The sequence below is a fragment of the Emys orbicularis genome, chromosome 21, assembly GCF_028017835.1.
Source record: "Emys orbicularis isolate rEmyOrb1 chromosome 21, rEmyOrb1.hap1, whole genome shotgun sequence".
NCBI classification, from domain to species: domain Eukaryota; kingdom Metazoa; phylum Chordata; order Testudines; family Emydidae; genus Emys; species Emys orbicularis.
In genome coordinates, this window is record NC_088703.1 from 766,649 (window position 1) to 788,762 (window position 22,114).

General features: G+C 47.1%; 1 protein-coding gene across 1 annotated transcript in view; it reads left to right on the forward strand.

Moving 5' to 3' along the window:
• Positions 1-2,240: 2,240 nt before the first annotated feature.
• ZC3H4 (zinc finger CCCH-type containing 4) overlaps positions 2,241-22,114 on the forward strand; it is a 29,696-nt gene continuing 9,822 nt past the window's right edge. The window contains 9 exon segments of the mRNA XM_065420933.1: positions 2,241-2,398; positions 16,241-16,403; positions 16,405-16,470; positions 17,626-17,736; positions 18,182-18,404; positions 19,843-19,985; positions 20,140-20,236; positions 20,387-20,532; positions 21,724-21,837. Of these exon segments, the coding sequence (XP_065277005.1) occupies positions 2,241-2,398; positions 16,241-16,403; positions 16,405-16,470; positions 17,626-17,736; positions 18,182-18,404; positions 19,843-19,985; positions 20,140-20,236; positions 20,387-20,532; positions 21,724-21,837 (1,221 nt within the window).

The following is a 22,114-nucleotide window of genomic DNA, read 5'->3' on the forward strand; positions in this document are numbered from 1 at the left end:
GCATGCGCTCAGCCCGGCCGGGCAAAGGGCAGGTCAGGCCCCGCCCCCCAGCTGAGAACCTCGGGGTCCCACGTGCGCACTGGTGCGCGAGGGCGGCTTCCACCCGAAGGACTGAGCGCACAGGGCAGCCCCCCCGCCCCCGACTCCCAGGGGCTGAGCGCACAGGGCAGCCCCCCCGCGACTCCCAGGGGCTGAGCGCACAGGCAGCCCCCGCCCCCTGGCTCTGACCCCCAGGGACTGAGCGCACAGGGAAGCCCCCCCGATGCTCTGACCCTGGGACCGAGCCCACAGGGCAGCCCCTGCCCCTTGGCTCTGACCCTCATGGGCTGAGCGCACAGGGCAGCCCCCCCCTGACTCCCAGGGGCTGAGCGCACAGGGCAGCCCCTGCCCCCTGGTTCTGAACCCCAGGGGCTGAGCGCACAGGGCAGCCCCTGCCCCCTGGCTCTGACTCCCAGGGACTATGCCCACACCTGCCCCATAGAAAATAGCCCAGTGACTGAGCGCATACAGCAGCTCCTTAAGTAACCCTTGCCTCTCATGTAAGCACATCGCAATGCCCGATTGCCCGGGGCAGCCTTGCCCCAACCCTGCAACAGGAATGGAGTCCCCTTCACGTCCTGACCTGGCCTGTGTAGTGTTGGGCCCATTACAGATGGGGGCAAGAGGAGGCTGGTGTCGAGTAGCACATGTATTTCAGTGCTTCCAGGTGGAATCAGTCCTGTCACCCGGGCACAGGTCCACGGACCTCCAGGGATGCGTCTGACACAGCTACGCCCATCATCTGCTAAACAATACCCTGCCCCAGGCTTCTGCTTGCCCTCCAGGCCTGGGTACTGGCAGAGCAGCCCGGTGGGATGGGGAATCAGGGTGGAGAGCTCAGGAGGCCTGGGTGGGGTGCAGAGAAGGGTGCTCAGCAGGGGGGCACCAGGTAACAGGGGGTCAGTGACCCAGAGATGGGGGGTGGAGAGGAGGGAGCTCAGCAAGGGGGCACCAGGTGCATGGGGGGGGGTCAGTGACTCAGAGATGGGGGGTGGAGAGCAGGGAGCTCAGCAGGAGGGCACCAGGTAACAGGGGGTCAGTGACCCAGAGATGGGGGGTGGAGAGGAGGGAGCTCAGCAAGGGGGCACCAGGTGCATGGGGGGGGGTGTCAGTGACCCAGAGATGGGGGGTGGAGAGGAGGGAGCTCAGCAAGGGGGCACCAGGTGCATGGGGGGGGGGGGTCAGTGACCCAGAGATGGGGGGTGGAGAGCAGGGAGCTCAGCAAGGGGGCACCAGGTGCATGGGGGGGGTCAGTGACCCACAGATGGGGGGTGGAGAGCAGGGAGCTCAGCAAGGGGGCACCAGGTGCATGGGGGGGGTCAGTGACCCAGAGATGGGGGGTGGAGAGCAGGGAGCTCAGCAGGAGGGCACCAGGTAACAGGGGGTCAGTGACCCAGAGATGGGGGATGGAGAGGAGGGAGCTCAGCAAGGGGGCACCAGGTGCGGGGGGGGGGGGGGTCAGTGACCCGGAGATGGGGGGTGGAGAGGATGGAGCTCAGCAAGGGGGCACCAGGTGCATGGGGGGGGTCAGTGACCCAGAGATGGGGGGTGGAGAGGAGGGAGCTCAGCAAGGGGGCACCAGGTGCATGGGGGGGGGTCAGTGACCTAGAGATGGGGGGTGGAGAGGAGGGAGCTCAGCAAGGGGGCACCAGGTGCATGGGGGGGGTCAGTGACCCACAGATGGGGGGTGGAGAGCAGGGAGCTCAGCAAGGGGGCACCAGGTGCATGGGGGGGGTCAGTGACCCACAGATGGGGGGTGGAGAGCAGGGAGCTCAGCAAGGGGGCACCAGGTGCATGGGGGGAGTCAGTGGCCCAGAGATGGGAGGGTACCGGGGGGTTGGGCAGTGACCCAGACACGGAGGCCGCGGCTGAACAAGTCACACCCCCACCCCGCTGGAGCCAGTTCTCCCTGGCAGCCGCTCCCTTCGCTTGGCTTCATCCGGCTTCCCCCTTCTTCGGCAATCTCCGCCTGCGCCCGCTCGGGCTCGGCTCTTTCCGCCGCCGCTCGCTCCCGCTCGGCTCCCCTTCGGCCATCATCGGCTCCGCTTCGGCCATCTCCGCCCGTTTCCGCCGGCCGCGCGGGGCGCTGCCTCGGCGCGGCTGCGTGCCCGGCGGGCGCCATTTTGTGTGCTTCGCCGCGGAGCGCGGGGCCGCGCCGAGTGAGCCCCCCCGTACAGTGACTGTGCCCCGTGTGCCCCCCCATGGCCGTGGAGAGCCCGAGTGTCCCCCCCGCCGCCGCCGCCTCCCCCCCCAGCCCGCACTCCGCCCCCCCATCTCCGTCCTGCCACCACCACGACAGCGGCAGCTGCGGCCTCCCCCGGCCGCCGCCACAACTCCACCACCACGGCCCGGACGAAAGGTCCAGTAACCGCCTCTCCCGAGCGCCTCTGTCTGTCCGTGTGTCCGTCCGGCCCGCCGGACCAGGTTTGGGGGGGGCTGGGCCGCCGGGGGGGACACGGAGCCAGGGGCCCCCGCGGGCAGCCAGCTACGGTCACCTGGGAGACGGGGGCAGGGCCTGAGACGGGGGGGGGCGCGCCCGGGGGTCAGGGCCTGAGGCAGGGCAGGGGGCGCCCGGGGGTCAGGGCCTGAGGCAGGGCAGGGGGCGCCCGGGGGTCAGGGCCTGAGGCAGGGCAGGGGGCGCCCGGGGGGGGGGTCAGAGCCTGAGGCAGGGCAGGGGGCGCCCGGGGGGGGGGGTCAGAGCCTGAGGCAGGGCAGGGGGCGCCCGGGGGTCAGGGCCTGAGGCAGGGCAGGGGGGCAAGATCCGGGGAGGGGAGGGAGCATCTGGGGCAGGGCCCGGGGGGGGAGCCTCAGGGGAAGGGGGCAGCTTGGGGGGTAGGGCCTGCGATCGGGGGGGTCAGAAGCAGGGGTGCCCGGGACCTGCATAGGGGGGTAGGGCCCTCGGGGGGGGGACCTGGGGGACAGGGCCTGAGATCAGCCAGGGGCATTCTCTTGGGGGGGGGTATCTGGGGCAGCCCTGGGGCGGAGCATCAGGGGTCATAGGAAAAGGGGAGACCTGGGGGACAGGGCCTGGGATCAGCCGGGGAGCATCAGGGGTTGGGGGGAGGGGTGCAGAGTTAGGGGCAGGGGGGAGGCAGCGGTTATGTTCCCGAGACTAGGGGAGGTAGCTGTGGAGGCTTGGCAGGGAGCTGAGCTGCTGGCACTAGGGGGAGTGAGAGGCTCCAAGGGGGAGGTTGGGGGGGCTCTTCTGGGCTTCCAGCTTTTGGAGGGGTTAAGGGAAGGCTTTGTGGACTCCTTAATGAGGCCATGGACCCCATAGCCCAGCTGGGCAGTACTGGCCTCATTAATGTCCCCTTTGTTCTCAGTGGCTTCATGGACCCCTGCAGGCCACAGGGGGGCTTTAGGGAGAGCAGTGTGGGCAGAAAGGCACCTGGGGTGTAATGAGTGTGTAGTGGTATGGGATGTGTTGAGCAGTAATACCCCTTGGTTCCCCTCCCCCCTTTATATAGAGAGACTCCCTTCCACAGCTGGAATCTCAAGTGATCCCAGTCTATCAAGGTACTGAAAGGTTTATAGTCCCCCAGGAAAACCCTCTCTCCTTTTATCCTCAGAGATATATGTGAAGCACCTTTTCCCTGCCAAAGAAACATAAGTGCAACTGTTCCCTTTGTTAGTATTAGCACTTGCTGTCATTTGAAAAGGTAGAGCCAGAGATTATTGTATGCAGTGCACAAAAATAAACAGCTTAATCATGTATGTTTGTGAGAGAGAGAGAGAGAGATGCTCCCCTTCCCACTCCCCTATGAAGGCAGTTGTGTAGTACAGAGAGCTGCTTGTATGTATTAGTGTGTCTTCCTCTCTAAGGAGTTCTGTATTTCATGTGATGCAGGGGTTGGGGTGGTAAGTATTCTCTTTTATTGAATAATTCAATTATACGTTTTCCTTTCTTTTCCCCACCACCAAAAAAAAAAGTCCGGAGACCATCCTTTTATACATTTCATGTAAGGAATGAGTTAATACAGTATCTATACAAACCAAGCGGGATTCTGCCCCTTTGTGTTGACTTGACTTTTAGATTCATGCACCCCACAGACGTGAACTAAAAAAAGTCACAAAAGCACACAGTTTTCTCCCAAAATAGGTCTGCTGTGACGTTTAAACGGCACGGGTACCAGAGTGAAAGGTCAGCTAGCTCAAACCCCTTGATTCCATCTAGAAACAGGATGTGGATCCATTACTTTGTTTGCAAACTCCATCCTCATTCCATTATGTTGAAAGCAGGCAGACTGTCCTGTTAAAAATATTTGGTGACCAACTCACAAGTGTGCAAAAAAAATTGTGGCAAAAGAAATCACTGTTTCCCAAATGTCATCACACATTCTCTCCCCCTGCCCCAATCCCCTTTTAGAGTGTTATAGATGATACCTGGAGAAGTTTAAGCAGGACAAGTAGTGATGTACAGTATAAGCACACCGTTTATAGGAATCTGTTTTACAATGTCCTAGTTTCTCTTCTGCCTGTGTTTCCATGGTCCCTTTGTTTATCCAATGTATTATGAAAAGTTCATATAAGTTTGTTCCTCACAATACTTACATGAAATAAATTAGCTCATGTATCCCCTCAGTGTACAATATACTGCCCCCTCCCCCCCCCCCAAAAAAAATCCTCAGTCATTCCTTCTGTCTTTCATATTGAACAAAACCACACATTTTGTCCTGGAGTATTCCATTCAGTTTACGTTTTTCTTATGTGGAAAAGACAAAATTAGTTTCTTAAAAGCACTCACAAGTATATTTATGAGGAATTGTGTTGTTTCATTTCCCCCTTGTTTACTCTTCTTCCACTGCAAAAAAAAAAAAAATTAGAAACTTGTATACATTTGTTAGAAAACGTCAATTATAAAACAGCACAAACACTCGTAATCCATTGTCGAAGACTAGTGGAGGATTTTTGTTGCAAATGTTGGTGCATTGTAAAGGGGACTTTCACAATTGAGTAAAATGGGGGGGGGTGTAAAAAATGCAATTTACTTGTATTATTCCCTTTGCTATTATTTTAGATGTATTTTATAATGGGACCTTTCTCCCTAACATCCTACCTCTGGCAGCTCACTTTTGCTATGAAGTCATAGGGATTGAAATGTCTCTTTGATCAGTGGGCCAGGGTCAGAGCTGGAAAATGTTTACGTACCTGGCTAAGGTGTTTCTAGCTCTGGCAGTTCATGAGGAGTGAGACCTGACAGAATGGATTTCTCCTAATTTGTTAAAGCCATATTATTATTTTTTATAAAATCCTCATGTTAAACCTCTCAGTTGTTCCACAAAATTTAAATAAAAGTTAATTTTTATACCTCCATAGTAGATCATTTTCCAAGCAACATCTGAAAGGCTTTTTGAGTCTTAATCTACTATTGACTGATGTCATCAGGAGTTTCTGAATCCACTGTCATTGGAACTAGAATGGCCAAATGCAGCTGAGAAACTAGATATTTGGTGGAGGAGAATCTTATACTAATTTCCACTTTATTGGGCTAATGTAGTGCCACTTCTTCATGGAAATAGGAATTGTTATAAAATCAGAAGCAGTAGAATCTTAAACTGCCAAGTTTTGTGGAATTGTTGAGAGATTTCACAAAATGAACATTCAAATTTTGGAGTTTTTTAAATGTGAGTAAATGAAGTGACACTCAATCTTTTAACGTTTTCTTCTGATTACAATCCTGCATTTTCTGTAATGACCGTAATCCAGCACTCAAGACTCCGGCCCCAATCACACGTACAGGCATGGGTTTAACTTTACTGCTTTGAGTAGGCCCATGGAAATCAATGGAATTGCTTTTCGTAGTAAATTCAACACATGCCTAAATGTTTGTTAATATTTTTGATTACTTGGTTTCTTCCAGATGGTTTAAGGCAAAGATTTCTAGTTTTAGCAGTTCTTGAATTAGCCACTAATAATGTCAGGTGAGAATTGAAGTGCAGATAGATGAAGCAAGATGGTATTCGGAATGATTTAGTCTTATCACCTGGTATCCTGTGACCTTTTGGACTAGAAGTGAAGAGTGTACCCCTTTGGAAAGTTGAAAGCTTGGGTATACGGTATTTTATTTTTCAACCGCTGCTTCACAAGATACCAGCCCTTGCAAAAACTAGTGTTGGTCCTTCGGTCTAGCAGTACTTTATGGCACTGGTTGAGAAGTGATTAAAGCAAATCCCAAACCCCAGAACAGTGTCCTTTTCAATAGCCTTGCTATACTCCTGGGTTTGTGACATCATCTAGTGCTGTAGCAGTGTCTAGAATATCAAAACAACATTATTACTTCACTGCAGGATCGAGTAACGGGTGGGAAGGAGCCAACTGTCTAAACTCAGTGACTTCAGTAGTTAACAATCAGGGCAAAAACATGCCAAGTGAGAGCTGGATTATGTTTTAAAGCAGTGTGTGAAAGTTTTCCCCGGTATAAAAGTCCCTTCAAAATAGAAAAGAAAAGCAGTAGTTTGTAACTTGGTTACAAACTGAGAGGCAGTGAGCGAGACCCCAGTTCAGGAATGACATTAGTGTTTTACCTTGGGTTGAGAGGAATGTCTTGTAGAATTCCCTGTGGAGAGCCCACAGTTGATGTCCCAGATTGAAGAAAGGCATTGAATGGAAGGTAGCTTGCAGAAAGGCTGAGAAACTTGGGATGGAATTTCTGCTTCAACCTGAATGGTTCTGTAGGTAACACAGTACACTGCATTCTTGAGGCCACACCAGTTTGCAAAGTGAATATTCTCCTGGTTTCTCAGTTGACATTATTCACGCTGTTACCATCTTGAGGTAAAAATCCAAGATGGCAACACTCTGAAGGAGCAGAAAAGAGGCAGGTTCTGGCCAGTTCTGTTTTTGCTTCAGGATTGTACCGAGTTTCTCAGGGTTTTAGTGAATTAACCAATATTTGTATTGAGGGAGGTAGGACTTCAAATCGTATTGAGATAGACACATAATTCTCTTAGGTTCCTTTGAAAATCCCATCTTTAATGCAGAGATGTCCTGTCCATCCAGGCCTTTGACGGCCTTTACAGAACTCAAGTAATAACCTAAGACAGTGTGCCACTGCCTACATTAAAAAGAGCCACAAAGCACCATAAAACAACACAAGCTCTCCACCCTGCTGTACATACTGCAAAACCAGGAAAAAGCCTTTTAAACCTTGTTCAGAAAGATGCTATGGATGCACCATTGCATGACTGGAAACTTGTTCTCAACTAGAATAGTCTCTTCCCACTCCTACATGAAGTTTTCTTCATTTCCTGCATGTTCAGCTAGTTTAATGGCTTTCTTGCTAGTTTTCATCTTTTCTTCTTCTTTTTGCTGATTTTGTTGTGTAGTTTTTTTCCTCCCCTATGGAATGTGCTGTAAAAAAATCAGATTATTAATAGAAAACAGAAATCATCTTAAACCCTCTGGATCATACCTTTCTTGAGGTAGAAGAGAGACATTTATCCCAAGAATAGGGAAATGTGCTATACAGTCTAGCTAGGGTTTCATATATTTTGCTTAAATTCACGCAAGATTAGAAGTTAATATTTCATGATTGTGAGATTAGATCTTGCAGGCTTTTCAGTCCAGTAAACTTCCTGTTAAAATGTGTTTGTGGTTCATTTTCTAACAGAGCCACCCCTTCTATTGCTTTGAAAAGATGCATTTTCGCCACATTTTTTGCGTTCTTTTATGCTGACCTCAGTTACCTTGTAGCCATTTTTCTTTGTATGTTAACGTTCAGGTTTTGTAGTCTGTGGATCCACTCCACTAAAACAGATCGCACTGTACATGGGATTTCATGCTCAACTGCACCTGTTGTGCAAACAACTATTGTAAAAAGGAAGGTTTTCTGCAGTAGTCTGGCAGACCAGATATTAATCACCATCCTAATTCTCCTCCACTGTGACTGACACTTTGGATAAAGCTGTTTTTTATAACTGTAAATAAGATACTCCCATGTTTTGTAACAAATGGGTTTATAGAGCAATGTTTTCTTTCCCTTGAGTCAGACAAACTTCCTTCTCTTCCCTTTCCAGCTTCCATAGATAGTAAAACCACTTGTTTCCATATGAAGTTGGCAGATGAGGGAGAGCATGTTATTCTGGACCAACTTTTGTAGCTGTGATGAGGAAAATAATTATAAAATCTTTAGCATAACTAGTAAATTATCTCAGTTACAGCTGTCAGTTATGTCCACTGTGCAAAATGTTCTCATAATTTTTCAGTTTCATAAGAGTTTTTCCAAATTCAACCAAGTATTGTTTAGTTATATGAAATAGAACTTTGTAAATATTTAGCCCTTAATTTTTCTAAGTCATTTTGAATTATTTTTAAAAAGCACTTTAATTGTTTTTAATAGACACTTTTGCACAGTAAAAATGCTATTATTACATAAAACTTGTGGTTGTTTCCTGTATTCACATGAAACAGATGTTATTTTTAAAAGAAAACAGAGGGCAAAAAATTAATATTTAAGGGCAGGGGAATTATTAAAGTCACAAGTGCAAGATTATTCTGAGCAAAATTCTTTCTTACCTCTCTTTTGTGCATAATATTGCATTATAGCGCTTTAATCCCCATAATCCCAATGGATGACTTAACATTCCATATGTGCATATGTACACCTGTTCAACTTCAGTTCATCAGAAAAAATGTCAATCAAAGTTCTGAAATAGTTTGGATAAATGTGACGTTCTAATTTCTGTAAATTCTAACAGTGTGTGGTAGTGAAAGACCTTGAGCATACACCAAATTTCCTATTTTTACATAAAAACCATGTATTATTTTTGCTACTTATTTCTATGATTTAAAATTTTTTTCTAAACACCTGGTGTCCCATTTTAGAATTGATTACAATATAATGGTTAAAAGAGAAGAAAACAGAAAACTTGAAATTGTTTTCCAAAAGGCCACACTTTTCCCTATTTTTTTCGGATTTATGCTGGTGTGAATAATATTTTTGTTTTCTCTGCTGCTGTCATATGAGAGAGTTCACCTTTATGACACCGTGTCTGCTTGAGATGGCAGCTGGTTCATAGTACTGTGTTTAGGTCATTACTATGATTGTGATGTCATAGATGTAGTGCTATGAATAAAGTTCAGCATTCTGCTAAGATAGCAGCGTGCTCTGTACTGGAGATGGCCCTTGATAGAAAAAGTGTGACGGGACTATAGGAAGGCCACAAGATGGGTACACACTTAGCTAAGGATTTTCCCACAGTCAGCATTCTTCTCTACAAATACGTTAGCCACTTTACCAACTTGGCTTCTTTGCTGTATAACCACAGTAAATGCAAATGGTGAGCTAGCTTATGAAATTGGCACAGCCTTGTCACTTTATAATCATTTTTATTCAAACTTTTTAATTCATAGTTTTACTCGCCCTAACTTTCAGATGCCACTATAATTTGCCAGATTTCAGATTCTGGTGTTATTTTCTATTTTGTTTGTGTGAAAACCCAAAACCAAAGTTAATGATGAAATAATATTAAGCCCTCTAGAGTCCTTCTGTCCAAAGAGCTCAAAGTACTTTCCCAAACACTAATGAATTAACCCTCACACGCTCGCTCTGAGGTAGGTATTATAATCTCCATTTTACAGACTTGGAAATTGAGGTTGAGAGATTAAATAATGGGACCAAAGCTACTAAAATGAGTCGGTGGCAGAACCTGAGTTAAGGAATTCAGGAATATATGGCTCCTTGCCCCATGGTGGGTGCTACGCTGTGCCATTTCTCCCAAGATTTTGCTTGATATCTAAACATTTGTAGAAAAGCGATGTATTAGACTCTCTCTTATTCTATGGAAGATTTGTACAATGATGAAGTAACTTGTATCACCAGAATTAGTTCTGTTTAGAGTCCCAGCAACTGTTTCACAAATTGCCTCGCAGTAGCCACAGGCTTTTACACTTACTTCCAGATTGTCCTCTTGTTCTTCATGGCATTTGTTATTCACAAATGCCATGATAGAACAGGCTGATAAATTCTTTTCTCCAAACTGTACATAGGCCAGAGTAATTCAAAGCAGAGCTGAAGAACTGTGTACTTTACTCAACAAAAATGACAGTTGTTCTGACTGCTGGGAATTGCAATTAGGGTGATTGCAACCTGATATTGACGGGAGCACTTGTTCCTATTTAAAGCCAACAGGGAAGGTAGGAAATTAAGAGCAGCCTTGCAATGCCCAGTTGGCAGGTGCTTCGGGGAAGGTAATGCTGATTTAAGCAGAGCAGTGCTAATGGGAATAGTCTTTTTTCCCCCTGGATAACAGCATGCATGCCAAAACATACGTCGTTGAATGAATTTACCATACCACAGCAGGCCTTTAAAATAGTGGCTCATCAGCAATTGCCATAGGAGAATATTAATACTCTAAATAGCCTGCCCAGCTTGTTTTTTCTCACAACAGTGTCTGCGGAGGGGTTTGGGGGTTTTTTTTTATACTATATCCAGCTACACACTGGACACTGCTAGGTTGATGGAAGAATTCCGTCAATCTAGCTACCACCTATTGATAAGATGGATTTACTACGGCACTTTAGTAAGGGTCTACACTACATTGGTACATTTCTAGTGTAGATATACCCTGAGTCTCTTGAAGCCCAGTCCTTTGTGGCCAGTGCACGATTCTTCCTGTTAGTATTTTTTTTTCTACATCATTCTCCCATCTGATTGTAAATGTCTGAAATAATGGGGTTTCCATTGTTTCTGGGATGCTAGTATAAAAGTTTAAACACTGTTTTTTTTCCTTTGTGAAGCTGCCATTTTAAATTAGCTCCAACCCCATGAAAAATGTTGGTTCATCTAGTCCAGAGTTGATTTTCCTATTTTCTAGAAGGAGTCAGATTCATCAGTGTCCTGGGTCCTTTGTGATTGCAGAGAATCAGTCATGGAGGATTCTCCTGGCTGATCCTAACATAGTGCCTTCTCAGTGCTACAGAGGAAGATGAAAACCAACTAGCCACTCCCAAGGCAAATATAATGTTAGAACTCAGGGATTCTTGCCTTCTCTCTGACTGCTCTAAAGGGAGGAAAATCTTTCATGTTATGTGTACTCCTAGTGTCTCATATGTTTTCGATTTGTCATGTGTGCGTTAGACTTTGGAAGTGTTTCCTTGGAAATCATAACTTGCTGAGATTTGGTGACCTTAGAGGGGCTTTTGTTTTGAACTAGTAGCGAAGCATAATTTGTTGGGGGATGGAGAAAGGGTTGTCAGGCACCTGGTATTGTACTGAACCATTATTTTGAGATTCTGGAGTGTCTGAGGTAATTGTTGTGGGGACAAAGGGAAATGGCTACTGGAAGGGGAAATTACAGTTATTTAACCTTTTTTTTCTCATTGGTTTTATACATTTATTATTTGACTCTGTCAGAAATGTGTATAGGGTCTGAATTCACCAGATATTGTTCCAGGCACTCTCACTTTGTGCCATTTGGATGTGTGGAACATGAACCTTTGATGGGCACTGAGTACTTTCAGTGACTAGTTGAAGTTTATTCAACTGGTGCTTGCCTTTCAAAATTCCACATGCTTGCAGGAACAGGTAGTCCTGCAGCAAGCCTGATCTTGGATTGAACAAATCTGTTATTCAGATGTTGCAAATACAAACTAAAACAGGTTTGGAATTTTGGATTATAGTAGGAATGGATGGCTCAGGGAAATTGGCAACGGTGGGATCTGGAGTGTTTGATCTCTAAGGGGCTAGAGCTGGTTTCCATCCAGTCCAAGCGGATGATGACCAAATTTTGTCTTCTAATCTCTGTTCAGCTGTCTGTGTAATGAGTTGCAGGGCCTTAGTCCATTCAAAATAACTTCAGAAGTGTTAACTGCATTGCTCACTGTCCGGGATACATTGGGGTGTGGATGAGGGCTAGCTGGCCGAGACTCAACCAGATAAGACTGTGGTGATGTTGGTCAGATTGGTGAGTTTACCAGAGGAGATTGCAGGGATTATTTCTGTCCCTTCAAGGTGTGCGACTGCCTGTGGTTGACCTGGTTCCTGACCTGGGGATGGCGGTGTCTAATGAGATTCCTACCTGCTGCTAGAAGACAGGTAGCAGCTACAGCCGCTTTGGCCTTTTTCCATCCACTGGCAGCTAGGAAGTTGTTCCCATTGCTTTCAGATGTAGACTCTGCCACTGTCATCTCTGCCTTTGAAATTAGATACCGACATGTGCTCTACATGCGGATACTTCTTAAATCTATTTGGAAACTGCAGCTGGTGCAGAATTTGTCGGCTTGCTTGTTAATCAGTGTTTATTTCTGTGAGCACATTAGACCTGTGATGCATGACCTGCCCTAGCTGCATGCTGAATTCTGGATTGATTTTAAGATGTTGGTTTTGACTTATATGGCTGTAAATAGTCTGGGATCTCCCTGTCTAAGAAATGCCTCTGCCCCATGACACTGTCATAGCTGCAGTCAAAGGAGGCACCTGAGCTGGAGTCCCATCAGTATAGGCTAGAGGGGTTTGTTGGCAGATTGTTTTTTATTAAGGCCCTGGGACTTTGGAACTCGCATCCTCCCCAGGTCCCTGTTAACCTACCGGTGTATTACAGTGTCTGTTTGTTAGGGTGACCATAAATCCCGTTTGGCCAGGACAGTCCCTTTTTTAAACCTTGTCCCGGCCAGCCCGACGTTTTTGGCAAAAGTGGGCATTTGTCCCGTTTGCTTTTACCGGCTTGATCAGTTGGCAAGAGAAAACTGGACAGATGCCCGCTTTCGTCAAAAAAGTGGCGTGCTGTGGGGGGGAACATGCGGGGGAATGAGCAGAGATGCCAGCCCCTTGCAGGGGGGCATGGATTGTACAGGTGGCAGACAGGGGTACCAGCGACCCCAGCCTCACGTGGGGGGGGAGGGCAGACAGGGGTACCAGCGACCCCAGCCTCGGGGGGGGGGCTAGGGAGGGGACTTGGGCGAGCAGCTCGGGCTATCCCTGTGCGGGGGAGGGGTACTCAGGCCAGCTCCGTGCTGGGGTGGGGAGAGGGCTCGGGCCAGCCCCGTGCGGTGTCCCATTTTCCCTTTGGTAAATATGGTCACCCTACTGTCTGTCCTCTCTGGCCTTGCGGGGAAAGTGGTGTTGAGCAGGGCTTGTGGTGACAGGGGACTCTGGCATGGGGGTCGATTAATTTCTGTTTACATGATCAGTGGGTTATTTGATTTAATCTGGTGGTATTGATTACTCTGTTCATTTATGTAATGTAGAGATTACCAAGGGCATCCAGAGTCCTGGAGGGGGGTGGGGGGATGCCCTTTTACCATTTGTAAAATCCAGATAAATCATTCCCCAAAACCACAAACAGACCGGGCCCCTTGGTGGCAGAGTTTCAGCAGGGAGGTGGAATGACTGAAGTCCCTTCTTTCCCCAGAGCTCGTCTCTCCGTGGAAGGGGTGAGACACAGTAGCAGAGGGCCGTGTAGAGAGTGGAACTTTGTACCATTGCTGCAGTACCTGACCTGCAGCTAAAGGCACTGTTTCGATTTCAGTTTCTAGGGCTGTCCATCTTAGCATCTTTCAACAGCAGTGACATTCATAGGAGATGTTTTTGTAGAGGGGCCAAAGATTATTGTCGTAAATGCTGTTTCTGTTTGAATTCTTGCCACTGAAAAGTAGTAACGGCACCATTATTGTGGTTCTTTGCCTTTAACAGAAAAGGAGCGGGAGATCTTGTAATGGGTTTTAGACTGTATGCTCGCTGGGGTGGGGAAAGTGCCTGCACAGCACCAAGCTAATCTTGGGCACGTCTGCCAAATAAATAACAATGAAGACAACATAGAAAGATCCCTGTGAAAGCAGACATGCTGATAGCTACTTGAGGGACAGCATTGCCACTGTACCCAGTACCCCATATAGAGTTCCCAACAAGGGATGGGTTAGAAGGGGAACCTCCCTCGGAAGTTTCCCTTCACTGCGGTACTGCATGCTACTAAGGCATTTGAGGAAAGGGTTACCCTTAAATTGGTGGCATATACACCCTGTTCTCCAAACTCAGGGATAAAATTCCATCCATTCATCGTACTCAAAATCATCATTTTAAATAAAGAATTGAACAGTGATAAGTATGTACTGCTTTGGTCAGAGCATAGAAGAGATGGAAAATTAGAGCAAGATTAAGAATGTGAGAATTTGTAGGATTCAGGAAGGGGTGAGCAGTATAAAAAGAGAATTCAAGTACTGCTTGCACCCTTACTTGATTTGTAAATTTGATTTATTGTGAGCTTGGAGAAAGCTTCACTTAACCAAACCCCAGTAATTCTTAAACTGAATGTGACTGGAAAATCCTCTGAGGATATTTCCGATCTTGGTTTGTTTTATTTCATCTCATGATGACCATAGTTATGTGTGAACCCTAATGTGGTGTCAAGTATCTACCAACACCTACAAGATCTTCACCAAGCATTCTCAAAACTACGATACCCACACAAGGAAATAAAGAAACAAATCAACAGAGCCAGACGTGTACCCAGAAGCCTCCTGCTACAAGACAGGCCGAAAAAAGAAACCAACAGAACTCCACTGGCCATCACCTACAGTCCTCAGCTTAAACCTCTCCAACGCATCATCAGTGATCTACAACCCATCCTGGACAATGATCCCTCACTTTCACAGACCTTGGGAGGCAGGCCAGTCCTCGCCCACAGACAACCCACCAAACTTAAGCATATTATCACCAGCAACCACGCACCGCACCATAACAACTCTAACTCAGGAACCAACCCATGCAACAAACCTCGATGCCAACTCTTCCCACATATCTACACCAGCAACACCATCACAGGACCTAACCAGATCAGCTACAACATCACCGGCTCATTCACCTGCACGTCCACCAATGTTATATATGCCATCATGTGCCAGCAATGCCCCTCTGCTATGTACATTGGCCAAACTGGACAGTCACTACGCAAGAGGATAAATGGACACAAGTCAGATATCAGGAACGGCAATATACAAAAACCTGTAGGAGAACACTTCAACCTTCCTGGCCACACAATAGCAGATGTTAAGATAGCTATCTTACAGCAAAAAAACTTCAGGACCAGACTCCAAAGAGAAACTGCTGAGCTCCAGTTCATTTGCAAATTTGACACCATCAGATCAGGATTAAACAAAGACTGTGAATGGCTATCCAACTACAGAAGCAGTTTCTCCTCCCTTGGTGTTCACACCTCAACTGCTAGCAGAGCACCTCACCCTCCCTGATTGAACTAACCTCGTTATCTCCCTACTGATTTATACCTGCCTCTGGAAATTTCCATTACTTGCGTCTGATGAAGTGAGCATTCACCCACGAAAGCTTATGCTCCAATACTTCTGTTAGTCTTAAAGGTGCCACCGGACCCTCTGTCGCTTTTTACTAATGTGGTATAAAGATCAGGAAGCAGCAGTGCGTGTTTCCAGATTTGTCTCACCAATCCAAAATTAAGAGACACATTAAATTTTCTTAAGGCAGCATTCTCACTCAGAAATGAGGACTCAAACAGCTATTCTTTCCAGGCAAAAGTCCAGATAATTATAGATGAAACCAAATGTTTATTTATTTATTTAAATTTACACACACACACACACACACACACACACACACACACACACACACACACACACACACACACACACACTTATTAGATAAGAAGAAGTTGCCTGTCTAAAACCCCTGGAAGAGGAGCTAGATGCTTCTTCAGTACATGATTTGCCGGATTTCCTATAATAATTAGGATAGACAATAGGAATAATGGGGTTTCTGTGATAATTTGTTTTATTTTTAGCTTCTGTAGGACCACATGGTTTGTTGTATATTGACTTTAATTCTAAGGCTGATTGAATTTGTGATAATGTTCTCTAAGATTTGAAGCTGTAATTTTGCAGTCTCTGCTATCGTACGTTGTTCAGTAGAATTATTGTATAGGCTTTCATTTTTTTAAAATGTGCATAGATGTAATCAGTTAAATAGCAGAGCTCTCTTGTCTTTATTTAACTGGGAACTTTGGTCTGAGGCGTGTGTGTGTGAGAGAGAGAGAGAGTGAGCGAGATTTGAATAGGCTCTGTTTGTATGTTCCAGTGACACAGATTGATAAAGTCAAATGTTACAGATGTCTCAAACCAAGGTATTTGGGACTAGTGTTACCTTTAGATTTAGGAAACCCCAAGATGTCCAGCTGGCTTGAGTGCCTTGAGTGATTTTGTCAGGAGTGAAATGCCAATGTGGGTGTTTGCTTTGCAGGGAGGATGGGGAGCTGGAAGAAGGCGAGCTGGAGGACGATGGGGGAGAGGAGCCCCAGAATGCCTCTGAGTCCCATGAGAGGGGCCGGAAAGAGAAGGGAGAGAAGCACAGAAGCGACTCGGATGAAGAAAAGGCTCATCGGCGGATGAAGCGCAAGAGGAGGAGAGAGAGAGAGAGAGAGAGAGAAAGAGAAAAGAAGAGCAAAAAAGAAAAGGAAATCCAAGCACAAAGTGAGTAAACAAACCTCCAGGGTCCTCTTATTCCTGCCAGGTATGGTAATAGGGATCCCAACTCCACTCCTCCAAGAGGCTACATATCTAGTGATTCCTATGGCTACGTTTACATACTTACCTTGTAGAGCTGGGGTTCTCAAACACCCCCCCCCACCCCGAATGCTATAAAACCTCCACAGCCCACCTGTGTCACAACAACTGCTTTTCTGCATATAAAAGTCAGGGCCAGCGTTAGGGGGTAGCAAACGGCAATTGCGTGGGGCCCCATGCCACAGGGAACCCCATTAAGCTAAACTGCTCGGGCTTCGGCTTCAACCCAGGGCCTCGGGTTTCAGCTCCATGCAGTGGGGCTTCAGCTTTCTGCCCAGGGTCCCAGTGAGTCGGATGCTGGCCCTGTGTGACAGACCCCCTGAAACCTGCTCGTGGGCCCTCAGGGGACCCCGGACTCCTGGTTGAGAACCACTGTTGTAGAGAACTTATTAACTGTAGTATCCTAGGCAGAATCTCCCTGCCTTAGGCCTTGCCGTATGGACGTAGCCCATCCTTATGGCACCATGTGGTGCATTGTACCTCACTTACAAAGAAATATGAGCTTACTGTTTAAATTAGACATAATCCAGCAAGAGGTAACAAGTAAACGAATGGTGGGGAGGTAGAAGATACCCTAGTAAGGAATCTCTCTTCTTTTTCTGTGTTTGCATATATCTGTGGGTAGAATGAAAAGGAAAAACAGTTTCATTTGGGAAACTACTTTTTTTTTTTGTGAACACCTGTGCTTGCAAGAAGACTAGTATATGGTAAATTAAAATATCTGGCATGTAAAGTCAAAGATGTTTATGAGACCCTCAAGCTAACAGACAGTGTAATATGAATTGCTTTCATTAGAATCTGATGAAACAAACTGGTAACGTTCCCAATTCGGACGGAATCTACAGTGAAGTTTGAAATACACTAGAAGTCTTTTGCATCATAAATGTTCAATTCAAGGAACACTGTCAAGATTTTTGCAAGCCAGAATCTGAGTTACCTTAAGAAAGACTCGTTTATATTGTGTGTGGCAGTCCAGATGCCTGGCCACAGAGTTGGAATTCAAGCTTAGAGCGTAAGAGCCTCTGTACTAAAATCATACAATATGTTTGCCATGCCTTGCAGCGCCATGCATCTTCCAGTGAAGACTTCTCTGACTACAGCGAGGACTCTGATTTCAGCCCCAGTGAGAAGGGGCACAGAAAGTACCGGGAATACAGCCCTCCTTACCCTCTTGTAAGTATCTGCGATCAATCAGTTGTGGAAAAAGCTGCTCTCTCTTGCACTGGGTTGGAAATGCTGCAGGCTTTGCACATAGAGACCTGTCTTGCTGCATGCAGGGGAGATGACATGAGTTCACCTTTCTAGTTCTGTCTGATGGCTCCATTACACCCCTTCTAACCGCACAATCTTGATGAGGAGCTTGTCTGTCTCTTCAGAGTTCTGAAGGCCCTGGGAGAAAGCTGCCAGGGAAGGGATGCATGGTGGGTAGTAAATGAAACCATGAGGGGGCTGCGGCTTTGCAGGTTTGGGGATAAAGACTGCTCTACTTCCACAATTCCTTGGCAAGTCTGGAAAGAGGGCATGCCCCAGGGACCTGCTGTGCGTCAGCCATCACCATGCTGTTTCAGATTGATCTTTGCTTCATTGTTAACCCTTCCTGTCTGTCTACTTTTTTCAGTCTCACCAGCAGTATCAGTCCTCTCACAGTGCCCCCTTGCCAAAGAAGAGCTACTCCAAAATGGAGAGCAAGAATTACAGCATGTACGAGGATTACGAGAATGAGGCCTATGGCGAATACGAGGGGGATGAAGATGAAGACATGGGGAAAGAAGAGTATGACGACTTCACAAAAGAGCTGAACCAGTACCGGCGAGCTAAGGAGGGGACACATCGGGGGCGAGGTATGGCTGCCATTGCCAACACGCTTCCCAGGCCAAGCCACTTTTCTAATCAACATGTTACAACAGTTTGCTTATGAAGGTTGATGCTCAGTCACCACGTAAGGCTCTGATCTTGTAGTTGGCGGCATGCAGGTGGACTGCTGTGCCCACTCTGAGCCCCTGGTACAGCAGAGGTCAGCTTCAGTTGCAGTGGCAGGGCCTAAATAACTCATTAGTGCTGCATAGCGAGACCCAGAGACAGCCATTTCTTGACATCTTTTATTCTGCCAGGGCAAAGGCCAGATCCCAGTTTTGTAGCTTTATATTTAAAGGCACATTCTTTCTCTTATGTCTAGAGAGATTTAAAAATACAGGTGAGGTAGAAAAAAATAGTGCGTCCTTTATGTGCAAAGAAAACAAAGTCAGAATAAAGTGGCAAGTCCGATTTCATCTTGTTAAAGTATATTCAGAGTAAACTCTGAAGCGTAGCATGTTGCTGATCCTGCAGGAAGGATGAAACTTTATGTGCGGTAATTGCCCTGCATTCACAATGGCTGCTTTAAAATGTTTACGTCTTAGCCACTTTAAGAGTAATTGCTTCAGAATATTAAAAAGCATTAACCCACTTAAAGCCAAATAGCACCAAGATTTATTCTATCAAAAGTCTAAAATACACAGAACCTGCTCTTCTAAGGAGGAGGCAAGTGTTTTGATGTCTTCACTAACCAGGTATGTAATATATACATATGTAGATACATTCTGTTAGAAGGATTGCTGAGTGGTAGAGGTGATAACCTGGGGCTTGGAGGATCTGAGTTCAGTTCCCTGCTTTTCCACAGAGCTCTTGTGGGACCTTGGGCAGGTTACCGTGTCTCTCTGAAGCTCTGTTTTCCTGTCTGTAACGTGGGGAGAGTAGCCCTGCCCTCCCTCATAGTGGTGTGGTGAGGATAAATACATTAGAGATTGTGATGCGCTTAGATACTGTGGTAATGGGGGGCAGGTAAGTACCACAGATTGATGGATTTTGGTTACAGGTTGATAGAGCCTGAAGCAGAAGCATGGTACAGATATTGTACCCGGCGTGTATTGTCTTTGCCATATTCTTCACTATTTAAATGTGATGGGTAACCCTTACTGGAATGCCATTGACTTTCCTTTCAATTAGGTATGCACTTACGTTTGTGTTCCTTAAGAAAGTGGCCCTATGTTGTATTAGTAGGCTTAAAAAGCCCCAGCACGCCCTCGCAAACTCATTGATCTCACTAGCAGTAACTAAGAGATCATTTGCTGTCATAAGCTGATCTGATTGTCCTCTGGAAGTGAGAGACAACATGTTACTCCTGTGAACTGACTTGGTACCTGCTCCAAAGACAGCCAGTTGTCAGGCATGGAGCCACGCGGCTGTCTGAGTGTTCAAGTACTGTGGTAGCAGACTGACGCTTGTTTGCTTGCTTTACAGGCAGTCGAGGCCGAGGCCGAGGATACCGAGGGCGTGGAGGCAGAGGTGGAATGAGAGGGCGAGGCATGGGCCGAGGAGGCCGTGGGAGAGGGAGAGGCGAACATCCGGAAGAGGAGGAGGAGATGTATGAGGAAGAAATGGAAGTAAGGCCCGTTACTGAGCTGTATCCGAGTCCTCCAGAGATGGGGAGCGTTAAGGGGGAGAACATTCCTTTCTGGAATTAGAAGTGGTGGAGTGAGCATCAGTTTTGGGCCAAGAGTCCGGTGCCCTGAGCGCTCTGTTCTTTCTGAATTGCAGTATGGTGACAATGAAGAGCCAATGGGTGACGAGGAGTACGACGACTATTCGAAAGAACTGAACCAATACCGGAGGAGCAAAGAGGGCAGAGGGCGAGGTACGTGACTGAGCCCAGAGCCGAGTGAATTAGATGGTGCTCGTGGGCTCTGCGCAATCCGGAGAGTAGAGCCAGCCACTGGTATCGTAATGGTCAGCTTTTATTTGAGGGGAAAAGTATAAATAATGATGTTGTTTTACTCTATTTCAGGTTTAAATCGGGGGCGTGGGCGTGGCCCCAGAGGGAGAGGAAGCAAAGGGATGGGCAGGGGAAGAGGAAGAGGTGGGAGCAGAAGTGGAATGGGGAAAGGTGGCGGAATGAACGAGGATGACGATTACTATGATGAAGACATGGGGGTAAGCAGCTCTGCCTTGTCTCCTTGGGGGTCTTGCTGCACTTGGGTCACCTGTGGAAAGATGCCCAGGGGGTTTCTCTCCAACATACCAGACAGGCTTCCCCAGAAATAATTTCACTTGGATGTATTGAATTCTGAAATATGGAACTTTCTGAGCCTGCCCAGGGCTCTCTGCACTCAGAACAAACTTGGTCAGTTTGCACATAAAGATGGCTTTTTCTGCCCGCCAGCGCTGCATACTGCCCTAAGCTGAGAGCCACAAGTTGACCACCTTCTATCTCATTCATCATTGCTGAGAGTAAAGATCCAGCCCTCGGGCTTCTGCAACCCTATTGGAGTACAGAACTTGGGAAATAATGAACAGTCCTGATGATGAGGCACAGAGCAGAGCACACCCTAGCTCCTTTTCCCACCGGGTTTGGCTCTGCAGGGCTCCTAGGAGTAAAGCCAGTAACTGTTGATCTTGCTCAGTAAAGTGACACTGAACCAGCACAGAGAGCAGACCTGCCACCAGGACAGGGCTCCTTTTATCTAGTCACTTTTCTCATCCAAGCTGCACTTCAACGGCAGGAGGCTGCTGATCGGTCATGTACTCCTGTCTTGGCAGTCAAGCTTCCAAGCAGCCCAATTTTTGAACCCCGGGCATCGATTTTCTCCCTTCTGTCAAGGGGCTCCTCTGCCTGTTTTTGTCTGGGGTGAGAAGTGCTCTCAGGCACTGTTTGACTGGCACCAAGTAATGCTAAAAAGAGGGAGGCATCTCGGGGAGCCCTCATTAGGGTTCATGTCACCAAGTGTATGCACTGACCTTACAGTCAGAAAAATGACCCCCATTCCCCACCCACCAAAAAAGATGATCTCTGAAATACCTTGAAATGAGCCCAAAGTCTAGACTTCATATTTGTGTATTTCCCAGCAGTGTAAAAATGGGACCGGCCCAGGCTTCATGACAATAATCCCTTGTCTAGGCAGGATGGATTTTTCAGATTCTGATGGATTGATTGACAAACCAAGTTGAAATCTGTCTCCATCTAGCTACAGTCGGTCAGGCTGCAAGTCATATGCTCCCTTCATGCAAGACCTTCATGTGCACTTTGAAATGCATATTGTAGGGAGGTTATTGTAGGTTAATTTCTTTCCATGGCTAGGGTTTGCCTCTTCGTGCTTGTTAACTACACCCTTACAATTCCTGCAGGACGGAGGAGGAGGTGGAAATTACAGGCGGAATGACCATGATAAACCCCACCAGCAGTCGGATAAAAAAGGAAAAGTTATCTGCAAATACTTTGTGGAAGGCAGGTGTACCTGGGTAAGTAGATAATTAATGGTGGCCTTGACTTTACTGTTAAGCATTTCTGTAGTACTTAAAATGCATCCAGATCTGTACAAGATATAGACTGAGACGTACGTGGTCTAGAACATAGAGTCTAGAATACATGTTGAAAGTGATAACATGCTGAGTGCTAGGAGTGTTACACCAAGTGTAAGGAAATCAAGCGTGCAAACACCAATCTGAGACAAACGCTTTACTTTCTACTTCCTGATTCTCCGATTTTAAAAACACAAGATAACCGTGGTACACAGAG